The sequence below is a fragment of the Gavia stellata genome, chromosome 24 (assembly GCF_030936135.1).
Source record: "Gavia stellata isolate bGavSte3 chromosome 24, bGavSte3.hap2, whole genome shotgun sequence".
NCBI classification, from domain to species: domain Eukaryota; kingdom Metazoa; phylum Chordata; class Aves; order Gaviiformes; family Gaviidae; genus Gavia; species Gavia stellata.
In genome coordinates, this window is record NC_082617.1 from 11,516,768 (window position 1) to 11,532,159 (window position 15,392).

General features: G+C 41.6%; 1 protein-coding gene across 1 annotated transcript in view; it reads right to left on the reverse strand.

Moving 5' to 3' along the window:
* TTLL11 (tubulin tyrosine ligase like 11) overlaps positions 1–15,125 on the reverse strand; it is a 52,830-nt gene extending 37,705 nt beyond the window's left edge. Inside the window, exons 1-3 of the mRNA XM_059828819.1 lie at positions 14,769–15,125; positions 7,721–7,817; positions 5,748–5,881 (exon numbers count right to left, since the gene is read on the reverse strand). Of these exons, the coding sequence (XP_059684802.1) occupies positions 5,748–5,881; positions 7,721–7,817; positions 14,769–15,125 (588 nt within the window). The remainder of the gene's footprint in view (positions 1–5,747; positions 5,882–7,720; positions 7,818–14,768) is intronic.
* Between the last annotated feature and the right edge of the window lie 267 nt (positions 15,126–15,392).

Here is a 15,392-nt window from a genome sequence, read left to right on the forward strand (position 1 = left end):
CAGACTGTTAATAGTTGGCAGTCCAAAACATGTTTATTGTAATAAGGTTGTTTTGGCCTTTGAGCATGTTAAACTGATACATTCATTTAGCAGGGAATGTTTGGAGGCTAATGTCATTCCCAACTGGATACAGTGAGTCAGAATTAAACATGGCACCAATAAGTAACTGCTGGATTCAAATCTACACTTTTGTAAACAGCATATATTCACTCAAAACTCACTCTCTCTCTCTCTCAAAAAAAAAAATCAATATAATTAGGGAATCTTTTTACATCAGAGAAAAGAGCAATTACACCATCTAAATTGCTGACAAAGCTCGCATTCCCAAGAAGCAAACCCAAACTTTGCAAGCTTCAATGTATTTTATTTGAGGACGAAAAAAATCATGAAGACAGTAACTAGGTCACTGTAAGGGCCTGACACATCTGCTGAATATCAGATCTTTCATGTTACATGTATATCTCCCACTGCCTAAATAAATTTTAGTTTATTTATTACTTGCATAGCAAAAGTAAGAACTGCAGAGATTTGGATGCCTCTATTAGTAGAAGTGAGATTGAGAAAGAAAGAAAGTCAGGAAGGATTTAGAATGATCTTCAATGAATTTTAAAAACTATTCATAAAATATGGCATATTTTACAACATGTAGCAAGGAAAGAACATGAGCATGTTTAAGCCAGTGAGTTAACATGTCTCAGCCTTCAGAAGCATAGGAGGAAAAAAGCAGCTACCTGAGGTACGGGCTGACTGAAGACCTGTCTGCTGTCTCTCCAAATCCCATGGTATTCACTATGGGTGCTATCGGTAGCTGTTTGGGAAGTGGAGTGGGAATGTAGTGATCCAACTGGCACGTACCAAGAACAAGAAGAAAACCCAAAGGAAGTGGTATTAATTGGCAACTGGTTTGGAGGTCAAGGACTGAGCAACCAGTGGAAAATGAACTGCTGCATTACCCTCTCGGGCAGCCCTTTAAGTTCATGGTAAGGCAACAGGAACCTAGTGAGGAAGCCTCTGTAGCTCCCCCAGCTCTATCGCTGATCTCTGCATGTAGATAAAATCCCTACGGGTGTAAATGTAGCAGCACTGCATTCACAAATATTTTGGAGGAAAGAAATTGTTAGAGCACAAATTGTAATTTTCAAACTATAAAATCCAGGTTTCAGTGAATAGACGCTGAAGGCCTGTAGCTCATGAAACTCCTAACAGCACCGGCACAGGGAGCCCTAACAAAGAACACAGCTAAAGAAAATGTAGGATGCAGGCTAACATCTTTATCAGCTACTCATGGGATTCAGAAGAATAAAGCACTTAAAATCTCTTATTTTCAAAATGGAGGGATGTCACAGTACAGACCGCTCTTTTCTTGCATTCACACATTTTATGGCACCAGACCTGCAGCTGCTATTCTCTCCACTCAGCCAGCAACATGCTGAAAGAAGCCGGTGCTCTGGTTTTACACAGGTCTGCAGCTCACCAGCAACAACTGGAGATTGACTTTAAGATGCCTGAGGATACAAGCTAACAAAGAAAAAACAATCAATTGCCACCATCAGCCCTGGCACTGCAGAATGAAAGAGAAAAAATTTGCACACAGGAAAAGGCTGAGCACCGGTCAGATCATCGGGATTTTCAGTCAACACCCTCTGCTGCGGCTGCATTAGGCTGCTGACCCACACAGAGGCGCAGCTCTGCTAGCGGTGATGTTCCCAAGGCCTGAAGGACTTCTGGCTCCATCCTATCCAGTTATTTATTTCATTGAGAATCACACTGCTAAAAGCAGTTCTTACTAACTACAGCACAAATTCAAGATTATTTACACTAGTATTTTTCTCGTGGACAAGTGTCACACTAACTCAATGAAAGATCCTTCTTCAAAAATAGGTCACTCTGAGGGGTAAAATGCCACAACGGAGACCAGGCTTACATAAATGGCATGTGGATAAATAGGTCCAAGTGGATCAGCAGGCCTAGAAGTTCAAAGAAGGAAAGCAGGATTTATGCCCTAGTCTTTTGACCACTAAAGAATAATCTTCCCCTGACGTGACATTACTCTGCATGCTAGAGGAGTCTCTCTAGTTCACACGTTGTTGAAGTTAGCATCCCAGAAAGATATTTGGTTAATCTTAAACCTCCACAACTAAGCATACCCTACTATGACTCCAGTTGTACGTACAAAGTGCCAATCGCGGTCTACTAGGGCAGAAAGGAATAAAGAACCTCTGTGAAACCAGCTGGGGCAATCTGCCTCCCGTTCCCACGTCTGTTGTTCACGCCTCAGGCTACTTCCGCTCTGCTACAGCTGCACCTTTTCAAAAAAGATAATGCTTTCTGGGGACTATTGTTAAAGATGCAACAACAACCTGCTTTTGAACTCCTGCATTTTAACAACCATTGGCCCCAAATCTCATACTTAACTCTTTACATTTAGCTGGAAAGGAAATAATTTTCTCCATCATTTTCTTGTCCATTTTTTGATGGACTAGAAGGCCTGGCTATTATTCAGACCTTCTAGCCCATCAAAACTTACACATGGCAGATGAAGATAGGACAGTGGGGAAAGGGGGAATAGTAATCCAGAGTCAGTCTGGTTTTCAGCAGCTTAACTGTCTTGAAGAAAACAGATGGTTTCTTGATCTTCAAGGAAATTCCTGACAGGCATCTTCAAACTCCCCACAATCCCCTCAACTATATTCTTTCAAATTCTCATTATGAGGAGGCTTGTCCAGACTTAGAAAAGTCAGTCATGTAGGAAAATCAGTTAATATGAAATGAGATATTTCTGTGTACTTATTAGCTTGACAGAAGGAAATTATCTTTAAAAACATGTTAACCATTTACAGTCAACAGCAAGAGAAGAACATGATGCCTAATGGTATGAAAATCTGATCCAGTTGCAGGTTTGCCTTTCATGAGGACACACAGGCTGAATGAATATAGTGTTCTGAAAAAAATGCATATAACGGGCTATAAGATTTGACAGCACAAAGACTAGAATATTCATGTCTATGCCTAAGAGGTATCCAAAGGCTGAAAACCTGATTAAGCCACCAAAAATATGCTGTGCTGGAAATTAGACTGTCCAAATTAGATTCTTATTAAAAATTAATCATAGTAGGCCTATTCATCATCCTCACAGACAGCACAAAGAAGGCAGTATGAGAGCAATCAAGGCCCTGGTTTGAATCCCAAGCTAGTTACTTTTCAGAAACTGGAATTTCCTATTAGAAAGAAGTTCTTATCACACAGATTCCAACAGGTTCTTCTCTGCTAGTGAAGGGGAAATTACTGTAGCACCTGAGAGATTTCCTTATCTGTAACTCATCTGTTACTGTGACACATTAGCACAGAATGTTTAGAAGGTAAAAAAAATAGGTGAATATTGAAAATAGGTAAATATATATTTACTTAGTAAAATTAACTTTTAAGCCCTTGCTAAAAATACTTCTCACCATTTCAGTTTAATACGAGTGACACTAAGGGAACTACCATTTTGTTGTTATTTCCCAATATGAAGCTCATCCCCAACAAACTTAGGAGTGCAGCTCTCCCATTGATTACTGGCTAATTAATATTAGATTAGCTGCAGTGTTTTCTACCTGGATTTCAGAATGGGGGAAAGTGGGAAAAGCTGACAGCATTTGATTTAGTTATTGATACAAATGTATGATAAAAGTTCATGATCACGTCTACAGAAGTGAGGCACAGTAAGAATATTTGAAGGAGAAATTGTTTTGAAATGTTGTAGTGCTTCAGGATGAGGCAGTGAGATTGAAATTCTCAAGGAGTTTCTTCTTTCAGTAGTCATTTCCATTACAGGCAAAATCTCATAGGCGTTAATTTCTCAGTCCAGCCCTTTGTGACAAAATCCTATACTATGAATAGCACCAAACCATCTTCTCGTATCTAACCTATACCTACACCGACACAGAATTTGTGACCTTTGGTAATTAACTATGCCCTAAACGACCTGAATACTACTAATAATGAAGGTACAGCAAGACAAGTTTCAGCAGGACTCATCTAGAGCTACATACTTAGCAGCTGCAGCCCACAACAATACAGCTTTACTTCCAGAAGTACTGGAGGTGGCTAAATCATCTTTTGGTCAGATAAATGTACACGTGGCAGTCACATATTCAAGTGTATGCCAGTTTCTATAGGGGTTTGTCTAATATACAGGCACCTCACATGCTGTATTGTACCTTTTTTGTGAATAAGCTGAAAGCTCAGTCTCAGAGAGCTGACATTTTCAGCAGCGTTAGGGTCCTTCGGTTGCAAAGCAACAAAACCACATATGCACAAATAAACAACAGAAAAGGCTGGAGAGCTCCTACTGAGAACTCAAGAAACTGCAAGCGAAAAGTGTTCTGAACCATTTATGGTTCACAGTGGATTTTTGTGTTTTTTCTTGTTTTAGAGGGGTTACGTTACAAACTTGTGTTAAGTAGAACATAAACTCTTACAACATAAAATATAATGTTTGATAACAAGAACTATGCTTTTCTCAAACACAGATGGAAGAACATATGCAAAGGAAACTCCTAGGAGTGTGTTACTGGACATCTGTTATTCTTGGAACAAAAACTGAATCGTTTTCACTCCAGTAACGGTTCAACCAGAGAAAAGCATTTATTTGCAGTGCCACCTGCTGACTGCGTGCGGGTCTGAGTGTTTACCCTGATGTACAGACCACGCTGCTACGCGCTGCTCAGTTATTCAGTGCCTTGTAACGGAGACAGGCACGATTCCCAAAAGACTCATCGCTAGAACCCCAGTCCACCACTTTGAAAGTTTACTTCCAAGTTATTTGCACTTATCTACCTGTCATAGCTAAATTGATTGGATAATTTACACTCCTTTTACAAATTGGTCTTACATCTAAAGCAATAAAGCTGACGTGCTATTGGTATTTTATTCATTTTTACTGTTACTAGGAGTGCCATGGCAGCAACCCAGCACACTTGAAGAGTATATATGAAAATATGTTCACAGATTTAATTGGATTGTGGATATGGTAATTAACTAAAAAGTAACACATAGTATAGAAGTCTGTTAAAGTCCATACCTTTTTCTCTCACTTTTCCAAGCAGAGGATACTGTAGAATACAAGAATGCACTGGGCGAGTCAGACAGGGTTAAAACAAACACATACAGTATTTTTAAAAATATTTGTAATAGCAGAACCAAACACCAACACACAGCATCACTTTTTTTTTTTTGCTTCAAAGAAGCTGAAAAAGAATGGCAATTTATTACTTTCTGAATATGTAAACAAAGCAACAATCTGACGAGATTCAAACAAACAGGAAGATGTGAGCATATTAACAACACACACTGCAAAATGCTGTTTTGAAGGATTGGATAGAACAGGCAGGATGGACTAAAAAGATTTCAGTGACAATGAACCTGCTGAAGTACCACACTCCACGCACTACTGTATTGGGACTTCCTCGGCCCTTTTAAACTCAGTAGACTATGCAGGGAAAGGGCTTACGGTTCTACCATGTTTAATTTTCACACATCTCTTCTGGCATTGCAGAGAAGTGTAATTGTTTTTAAGTATATTCTAGAACATAACAAACAGAAGCAGTTCATCCAGACTATGTCCGATCTCAGGCAAATTGAAAGATGTCATCCACAGCACCCAAGTGTGATTTTAAATAATGTGGTAGGTATGAAAAACTAAAAGAATGACATGGCAGCAATATCCAACAAGTTTACTTTTATTTTCAGAATAGTATATCTACCTCATCCACAAAGAGAGGAAATTCTTCTGGCAGAATCCAGGATCGAGGATAGAAGTTATATTCAAGAGGAAATAGATCTTGCATTGTTCGCACTGCCCGACTCAGTGTAATTTTACGTACCATCTCCGTCATACCTGGGAAAATAACAGACAGTGTCAAAAGCAATGAAGAATCCGCCCTGAAGTCTCATCCTAAAAGTAAATTGTTATATCATTACTCACCCTATTGGTAGGCACTGTAGTCATAGCTTTCAATAAAGGTCAAAATACGTCAAAGTCTGACAAAATATTTGTAGCATTCCCTGCAATATCTCATATTGTATGTATTACTGTATCATATTAGAAAAAAATTATCAAAAGTACAGCTCAGAATAATAGAGGGAAAGCTTTAGACAAATAGTAACTACTGTCTTCGCCATTATCCAAAATTATTGCCGTAGCCTGCTATCGTTCCAGGAAGAGGTGAAAATGTCATTTAAATACAATCAACCACCTTGTATTTACTTTGCGTTCATTCAAGTAACTACTTGAATGTTTGTGTTTACTTTGCATTCATTCAAGTAACTACATCAGAAAGAATAGGTTATTTTGTGAGCAGCCAAACTTAGCTGCTTTCCTGCAGCTTTGAATCTCATGCTTCGATCATACCATGTCCAGATCTGTGTGAGCTCCAGTAGAAGCTTTTCCCAAGGTCGGGGCATTCAGGGTTACCCTCGTGTTGTTTATATGCTTTCAGATATTACAGCTTGTAAGGTTCATGCTGTATCTTCTTTCTCATCTGTGAGAACATCATCTGTGGGCTTCTTTCCCAAATGGTCAGCAAATTTCCACAAAACCTACAGGAACTCAGTAGTCGGTGACTGCAAACCTCTGTTGAGTGTGGTTGATTTTGGCCAGGAGGTTCCAAAAGTACGAGGAGGACAGAAAGTGACAGGGAACACACATTTGCTGAAGTCTTATTTCCATCGGGAACATGACTAAAAAGCTATTTTTATGGAAAAGTTTCTAAAAAAAAAAGTTTCTAAATCTTCCTGAGGACCAACCCTTTTAGAGTCTTTGAAGAGAGTAACTAAGAAAAGCATCAAGATCTCTTCTTCAAGAGAAAGAATTTAGTAAAACCCAGCATCAAGTTAGCGCAACATTCCTGGAAATCAGGTCTAGTTCTGCAGGACTCTGGTTTTGGCTGCTGTGCAGGCCACTCACTTCCCACGCAGAAGCCAGAATACAGAGAGGGTAAGATTCATCTCACACAGATTTAAACCACCAGAAAACTACACCATCCAATACTAGAACGTGAACTTCCCACAGACAGGAGAAAGTCAGGGTAAATAAAGCATAAAGTTTGATATCTGAGGGTTCTTATTCTCACAGCATACTAACAGCAGCAATAAATCTAAAGTGAAGGGCTTAGATAAGTCAATACCTAAGCTCTTAGCTCTTATTTAGAGAGATCTCAACAGGGATTAAATGAGAAAAAAGGGAGCTTAAAGTAGAAGAGTCATCATAAAATGAGGGCTGACATGAACTCTTCAATATTAAAAAAATCCATTTGAGGAACTCTGCTTCGCGCTTCTCCCAGAGAGAGGCCAGAGTACAAACCAAAACAGATTCTTTCCACTTTGAATCAAAATCAAATCCAAAGATACAGCACTGTTATCAATGCTAGATAACAAACAATAATTGCATACTTCACTTAAATTATAGCCTAAATTTTCCTAAATTCATACATATGAAGTAGTCTTTTCAAAAACACTTTCTTCCCAAAACAAATTTCAGTTCAGAAATTGTTTGAGACACCCATTCTGATATTCTTACCCCCGTAAGCAGAAATCACCTACCAAAACAATGAGATGCTAAAAATACTATCAGCTGGTTAGGCAGGTGATTCACATTAAAAAACAGTAAAACACAAAACCAGTTAAAATAATCATGTTTTTAAGGCATTTGTTTAAACTAGAAACAGAAGTAAGGTACCTGGAAACTTGTTGACTTGACCCGAAAATATATCATTGTCATGAAATGATACCCCATGCCAATAGATATCGCACGGCAAGCGTCGGCCAAAAGGAAACTGGAAGAGAGACAGGAGACAAGCTTTGAAGCAAACTGGCAATACCCATTCATATCTCACTTTTCTAAATGCTCACATTAAGCATAAACCATTCAAGACCAGTCTTCTGACTGTCAAAAGAAAACATGCTTTATATTTTGGTTGCAAAACTAAGAATATTTTGATCAGTTCAAGACTCTATAAAGTTCAAGATGTTAACAAACCGTGAAAGGTTTCTAGAAACTAAAAACAAATGACTGAGAGGCATGATCTGTACCGAGAAACTCCAAGCTTGTTATCAACCACAATTAAGGCATGACTCATTTGTAATTTAAAATACTATTACAGGGAATAAAATTTCATTAAGCAGCACTTAATTCTGGCACACGAGGGCAGAGCAATGGCAAGTGCTACAGCTGGGAAGCAAACAAACTCTGACAATACTTCCCCCCCCAGTTTAAGGGCTGATACGCCACCTCCAAGGGAAGAAAGCGCTAGAGGTCATGGAGGAATTGTCATTACTGGCAGTTACTAAATCAACTCCTGTTCTTGGAAAGATCACCATTTAATGCCGAGAGCCCCACGCCCTGTATCTGCGCTCCCCCCCTGCAGCTTGGTAGCCCAAATCCCTTTCCCAGATTGCACCCGTACCCGCAGTGGCCCTTCACCCCCAACCGCGTGGCATCTCCATGTGCTCCCAGTCTCACGTGAGCACGAAACACGTCTGCTCCCTAGTACTCTATTTCAGGGAATACATGCAGTTAGTAATATTGTTGTAAATTAAGAGTAAGTTGCAACCCCAAAGCACTTTCTGAGCAAGCTGATTTACATTGGTGACCAAGCTGCAATAAATTTAAAATGGATATTCAAAGCAAGATATTTAAGTGACATAACTATATTATTCGGTTTTATATATTCAGTTATATGTATTAATTTATACAGTATTAATTCCTTTCCGGTACTAATAGCCTGTATTTAAAAGAAAAGCATTTAATTTAAATAATCGTTTGTTGAGCATATATTTCAACTATGAAGGACTAAAGCAATTATTTCAACAATATTAAGTATTCCAACAACTTAAGAGCTTCTTTTCCCATTCACACAAGATTTTACCATAAATTGGAAAACTGTGTAGTTTGTTTCCTATTATCAAAAAGATCAAGCTTTTTTTTTAGCAGCCTGAAGAGCTCTGAAACAGCGCTGCCAATTACTGATAGGAACAGTTTCTAATAGTAGTAAAGTGGTTTAAAAAAAGCTACCAACAGTAAGAACAAAAACCCCATGAATTAGCAGTATCAACAATCCAAAGCAAAAAATTACTGTTAAAAATCAAACATTTGTAATCCATGTTATAATAATAATAAATAATTGGTTTTGTGTAAAAAAAGGTACTCTTCTTTTCTACACTTGTCTCTTATCATTCCAAAAAACCATTTTATCTGCAACTCCACGTAGATGCCATTAATTAAATACCATATGGAATACCTTCACAGGAATCTCTATTATTACGTTACATCTTTTTCAAATAAATATGCTATAGTTCTGACCACAGCATTTTTAGGACACACTTGTATGAATTATCTACCACCCTCATCACCCAGTGACTTCAGTACCATTTACTCATTGAAAGAACCACAGTATTTTGCAGAAACTACTTGTTCTTTACTCCAAATGTAATTTTTCTTGCTTTAAAACATTTCTGTGAGCACTGGATTTTTTTCTCAATGTGACAGAAAAAAGAATCTCATAAAGCTTTTGAGTGAATTACTTTATTTGCTACTTTAATTAAAATTTCAGTTTCCTCAGTAAATAGCCTTGAAAAATTAATTTAAAATGCTAATTGAGCAATGCATCCTTTCTCTGTTTCCTTACTCACAGGGATGAGATATCCAATTTAACAGAGCCAGTGGATTCTTCACTCATTTCATTATTATTCAGCCTGCAAAATCTGTTTTTGTACAAGTGAAAATTAATTCTCTTGGGCTCTGAAAGACAGTCAGTGGCCTTAACCTCTCTCCACAGGTATATCCAGAATACAGATGCAGTATTAGGTCTCAGAGCGCCCTTCCCACTAAAACCTGAACTATTTATTTATTTATTAAATGAAATTGAAATTAAAGGAATGAAATTTGCATTTATATAACACCTTTCATCTACAGAGAATATCAAAGCACTTTACAAACACTGCACAGAAATCATTTCACAGCAGATGAAGAGTGAGCACCTCTGGACCGGAAAACGGGCATTGCACCCCCGCATCAGTGATTCGGATAACACGGCACCTTCCCTACACCTGACAAACCATGGTTATTTGGATTTATCCAACAACAGGATCAAACTCACCTCCTGAATGAGCTGGGAAGGATTCTTTATCGTCTGCACTATACTCTTACATAAGAATAGTGTTTGGAAAGGAACAAACAAGTTCGATTATTTGGCTCCCTCTGGCAGTGCCAGGCAGATATAAATCAATCTTACTGTGGCAGAAGAGGCCTTTCCGCCACCTCCCCAGCTCCTGGTGCAGGGGACTAGCTAAAAAGAAAGGTGGATACTTGAAGCAGTCTGCTGTTCTCATAACTTCTGTCTACGGCTACCCGGTCGCAGCTGGAATAGCCTCAGATCTGCACTGATGCCAAAGCCAGGGTGCTCACAGCCCGGGGACCTGGGGGGCTCAGAGCCCGGGGGACGGAGGTTGTGGCGTGACTGGAGCCGTCCTTGCTGCTGGGCCCATCCCGTGCAGAAAACCCCAGAGTCTGGTCCTAGGATCGGTCACTGCAAACAACTTTCAGGTTGCAATCAATTCACAAACTCTTCAAAGATTTTATTTTAAATCTTTTTTATTCAGGGTTGGGGGGTATTTGTCAGAACAAAAAAAAAAAAACCACAACCAAACTAGGAGCCACAAAGAGAATAGAGTTGTTTTCACAACTTTGACACAATTAATAATCAATCACAGTCAAATTGCTCTGACAGGTCTTTTCTATCTTTTGATTAGAAGCCAATAATTTAAATTGTCTCATGGGTCACATCAGTCTTTTCCATCATGTTTAATGACAAGTTAAATGACTCTTGTCTTCTAGTCAGCTTTTCCCAGCGTAAAATTTCAAACTATTTCTATGCCTCCATGCAGCTACTGAACAGCGAGACAAATGAAACGCTTAATGCCAGGATATTTGATGCCTGAGACATCTGCTTCTTCCATTTTCCTGGTAATTGAAAGCTAGGCAAAGAAATAATTTATTAAGAAGTGATGAATAAACTCAGGATGCAAGCTCAATTTGTGCCCATTATTTCATGTGGCATATCATGTTCATTTAAAGAATCTGACACACTAAATCAGATAGTCCAATCTAGTGATGGGAGTAATTGCTTCACTGGCATGCACATTAAAATTCTGCAATGCTTTTTAAAAGGTCCACCCCTCTGCGTTACCCCAGACAGGGCTATCAAGGTTGATAATTTAATTTACTCAAAATTCCCACAGCTGAGAAGAAAAGGAGCTGCTTCTGTCTTTTGCTTCCAATAACAGCATCTCAATAGTCAAAATTGCTCTCTCTCGAACTCTTTCACCTCTTCCTCATATATCAGTGCCATAGAATAAACGGCTCACCAATATTAGCCATGATTACAGTATTATTCTTTTTTTTTGGTCTTATAGTGGCATTTACCATATGTTCATTTACTAAAATGAACTACTACCATGTGGACAACTCTGTAATCACACAGTGCATTATGTCTTACTTCTATGAATTATCAGGGAGCATACTGCAATAACAGATTATTACTGAAACAAAGCTCTTTCAGCAAGTCAGGGTAACTACAGCAAGGAGATTTCAGAACGTACAACTTAAAACAAAAAACAAACCAAAACAAAAGCCTATATTAGATTGCAATAATGCTATCCATTAGATAGAAAAAAGTTGTCGATAAAAAGGATCCCACTTTAAAAAGCCTGTTATGATGCAACAAAATATTCAAGCCAACACATCTAGCAGCAAACACAGAAAAGAACAGAAACAAAACAAAAGCAGCGCGGGGAAAAAATGTAAAAGGAGTGATGAGGGAGAAGAAGGATCAAATACACTAAATCAAAGCCCAAGATGCAATCACCTTGAAATGCATTATACAAGGGACGATAGTAGAATACCAGCCCCTGAAGCATCAGGATTTAAGATATATGTATTTCATTACTACTTATAAGATTTTGTTTGCATTATTTTTATGGATCCTACAAGAAACAACGTATGTGTTCCCTCTGCTGGTCCTGCTGCAACAGTGAAACTGTTTCCAAGGCTCTTTGGCCATCAGTGATAGTTGTTTGAACAAATACTTCAGTGCTACTTTTCTCAACCTTTGAAGGGGAGAGCTTTCAAAATTATATGCAACTTCAATAAAAGACTTTTCCTTGGATTTCTCTTCTTAATGTTATTTTTCCTCTTCAAATATAGGCAAGATCTTGCCTACTGATTCCCTGGGTCTGCTGAAGTCTGCTAGCTTGAAGTCAGCAGTTTGTCTTGCTCCCATCCTAGAAGACTTTCATCTTCTTATTTTCCCCAGTGTAAACAGTGCTAGTTAAGAGTCATAGCTAATACTGGCTCCCCTTTCATTACTCCTTCCACCTTCGGGGGGGTGGGAAGAAGGGGAAAGGGGGGGGGGGGGGAACAAACCTGATTTGACACATATATATTTATAAGAGAAAATACTTTCTTAACAAAAGATAATGTTACATTCATATATACTAACCTCTTTACTACAATAAGCTGAAAAATTTACAGAAATACATTACAGTGACTTGCTTGCAAGTCAAATGGCACAAAATTCTGTATTTGGTCTCTTCTTTATTAAGAGTATGAAGTGGCCAGAAGGGGAAGCAACAGTCTAAATGAAAAATATTGACTGAACTAAACGGATGGAGGAGAAAGGATATTGAGGGAGACAGTAAACAAGGAAAGATGAAGTAAAGCCAAAAGCGATTGCTGTTGTGGGATGCAGAGCAGGAAGGAGAACGCTGATAATGCAGTGCAGATATTCAAGAGAGGAACAAGAGCATGTGAAACAAGTCAATTTGTAGGACAGAGTACCAAGCGTGGAGAACCCAGGGGATAAGATATGCAAAACAGTAAAAGCTCAGGAAACAGAAAAGACAAAATTAACCAGTAGGTATGGCTCATTACCAACATAATCTGTGAGGCTAACTTAAATCAGTAATTCAGAAACACTCACTGGAATGGCACCAGGCACTCCGAACATAAAACTTAACCATAAGAACGATGAAATTAAATGTGAAGTCCCCCTTGCTCCCTATGTCACTGAGTAAAACACAGGGCAAGGCACTCCACAGGGGTAAGAGAGGTAAGCGTGACAGGTTTTAATTTCATGACTGTGGTGTTTTGTTACTATTTTGCTGTAAGAGAAGGAGCTGAGAATTGGAGCGTTTGTGCAACAAGATTTTTAAATTCTCCCACTGGATTTGAATTAACAAAAACCTTGAAATAAAATTTTATGAAGACAGAGAATAAGAAAGCATTACTCTTCCTAGCAAGGAGCATATATGTCTTCGTGGTATTAGGTATTTAGGACATTATGAATAAACACAGGGAATATTTACTGCCACTCAAACCTCCAGAAAATAAATTTGTAGCATTTAACTCTGAGGTTAGGAACAACCCAGAATATACCGTCTACCCCAAGTCCATACAAGTTCTGTTAAAAAAGCATCAGGTGCACAGAAATATTAGCTTATGAGCGGGCATCCCAAAGGCAGCTTTGTAAAGTGGAGCAGGCGCCATAGATCACGCTGCTGCACCCCGGCTCCGCACACGAAGAAACAGTTCATCCTCAGGTTTTACCCTTCCACTTTTTGTCCCCTCCAGCTTCCCTCTTCCAAATGGATTACAAGTACCCTTTTTCTTACAGAAGTTCCTCAGAAAGCTCCTAGAAGCCATCTCAGCTTCTATAAAGCCATTTATAAAGTTATTATGGGAACAAAATCTTTATAATTTGAGAACAATTTAGCATCTATAAGAGGATATAAATTAGAAATCTCTTCAGGATTTAAATAAGGAGTTCCAAAGCATCAGTTTTGTGCCAGGTCCCATATTGTCATGACTCTGGTTCAGCACAGACAGGCAGACACCGAACTCCTCACACAGCACAGAAAAAACATATGACTCAAGCTGTAGGGGGAAAAAAAAAAAAATCCATACCTTCTCTACATACAATGATTTAGAAGGCTAAAGCCTGTTATGTATGCTTTATTAGGTGGTTTAATATTATTTCATTCACACACAACGCTCTTTGACACGCCTTCAATATAATCTGCGATGCAGAGGCTTTGCCATCGGATCAGACAGCTGCTCTGTCCGGTCACACTTTTTTCTCCACTGACACGAGCCTTATTTCACGTACCCGCACTATGAGGGAAGGGCGAAAGGAAAGAAATGCCGATTGACACAACATGCCAAACATTTCTCTATAGGGTCAGGTTTCTTTCTTGCCCCTTCCAGTCACCAGTCCAAGCTTTGAAGCGTAATACCCGATTAGCCCTGTTTTGGCTTGCATAACTGCCGACGGCAGCCTTGATCGTGAATCAGATCAGCCTCCAGACGTGACATCTGATTAGAAATAACCCCAAAGTGGAGATGACACCAGCCGGGACGACCCCCGGCTACCGGAGCCTGCTTTGGCGCTGGCTGAGGGAGGCAGGGGGAGGAGGGGGAGGGAGAACCGCTTTGCCAGAGCAGACCCCGAGGCGCCGGAGCGGGGGCTTCCCCAGCACGGCCCGCAGAGCCGCGGGGGAGCGGAGGGAAGGGCGGAGCCGCGGCCACCGCTCGGCCGGGCCGGGGCCCTGCCGGAGCCGGGGGCGGGCGGGGAAGGGGGAGGCGGCCCGGGGCAGAGTCCAGGAGCCTCCTGAGGGCCGGGCTCGAGGGGACGGGGGCTGCCGGCCGCCCCGCGGGCCGGGCGGGCGCTCACCTCCCTCCAGCGGAGCTGCCGCAGGCTGATCTTCAGCGCCTCCAGCGAGGTCTTGGCCTTGGAGCTGTCCACCGTGACGCGGGGCCGCCGGGCGGCGCGGCCCCCCTCCTCCCCTCCGCGCCGGCCCGGGGCCCGCCGCCCCCTGCCCCGCGCCGCCCGCCCCGGCGGGCCCTGCGGGGCGGCACCGCGGCGGCCCCGCTCCGGGCCGGCCGCGGCGGGCGGCGCCCCTTCCCCCGGGGGCGCCCCGGCGGGCTGGCCGCCCTGCGGCTCCGCGGCGGGGAGGGCCGGGGACCCCGGGGGCTCCTCCGCCTCCCGGGCCGGGGCGCAGCCCTGCGGCGGGGCCCCGGCCGGCTCCATCCCGCGGCGCGCTGCCTCGGCCCGGCCGCCGCCCCCGCTCCCCGCCCGTTGCCATGAGAGCGGAGCGGCGGACGGCGCGCGCGAGGGGCCAATCGCCGTGAGGCGGTGACCCCGCTCGCTCCGCCCCGCCGGCAATGACGTACTGTGGCCGCCTCGGCCATTTTGGGAGCGGGCAGGGCCGCCGGCCTCTTCCGGGGAGGCCATTTCGGAAAGGCGCGGGGCGGGGCCGGGCGGCCATCTTGGAAGCGGGCGGCGCCGGGCGGGAAA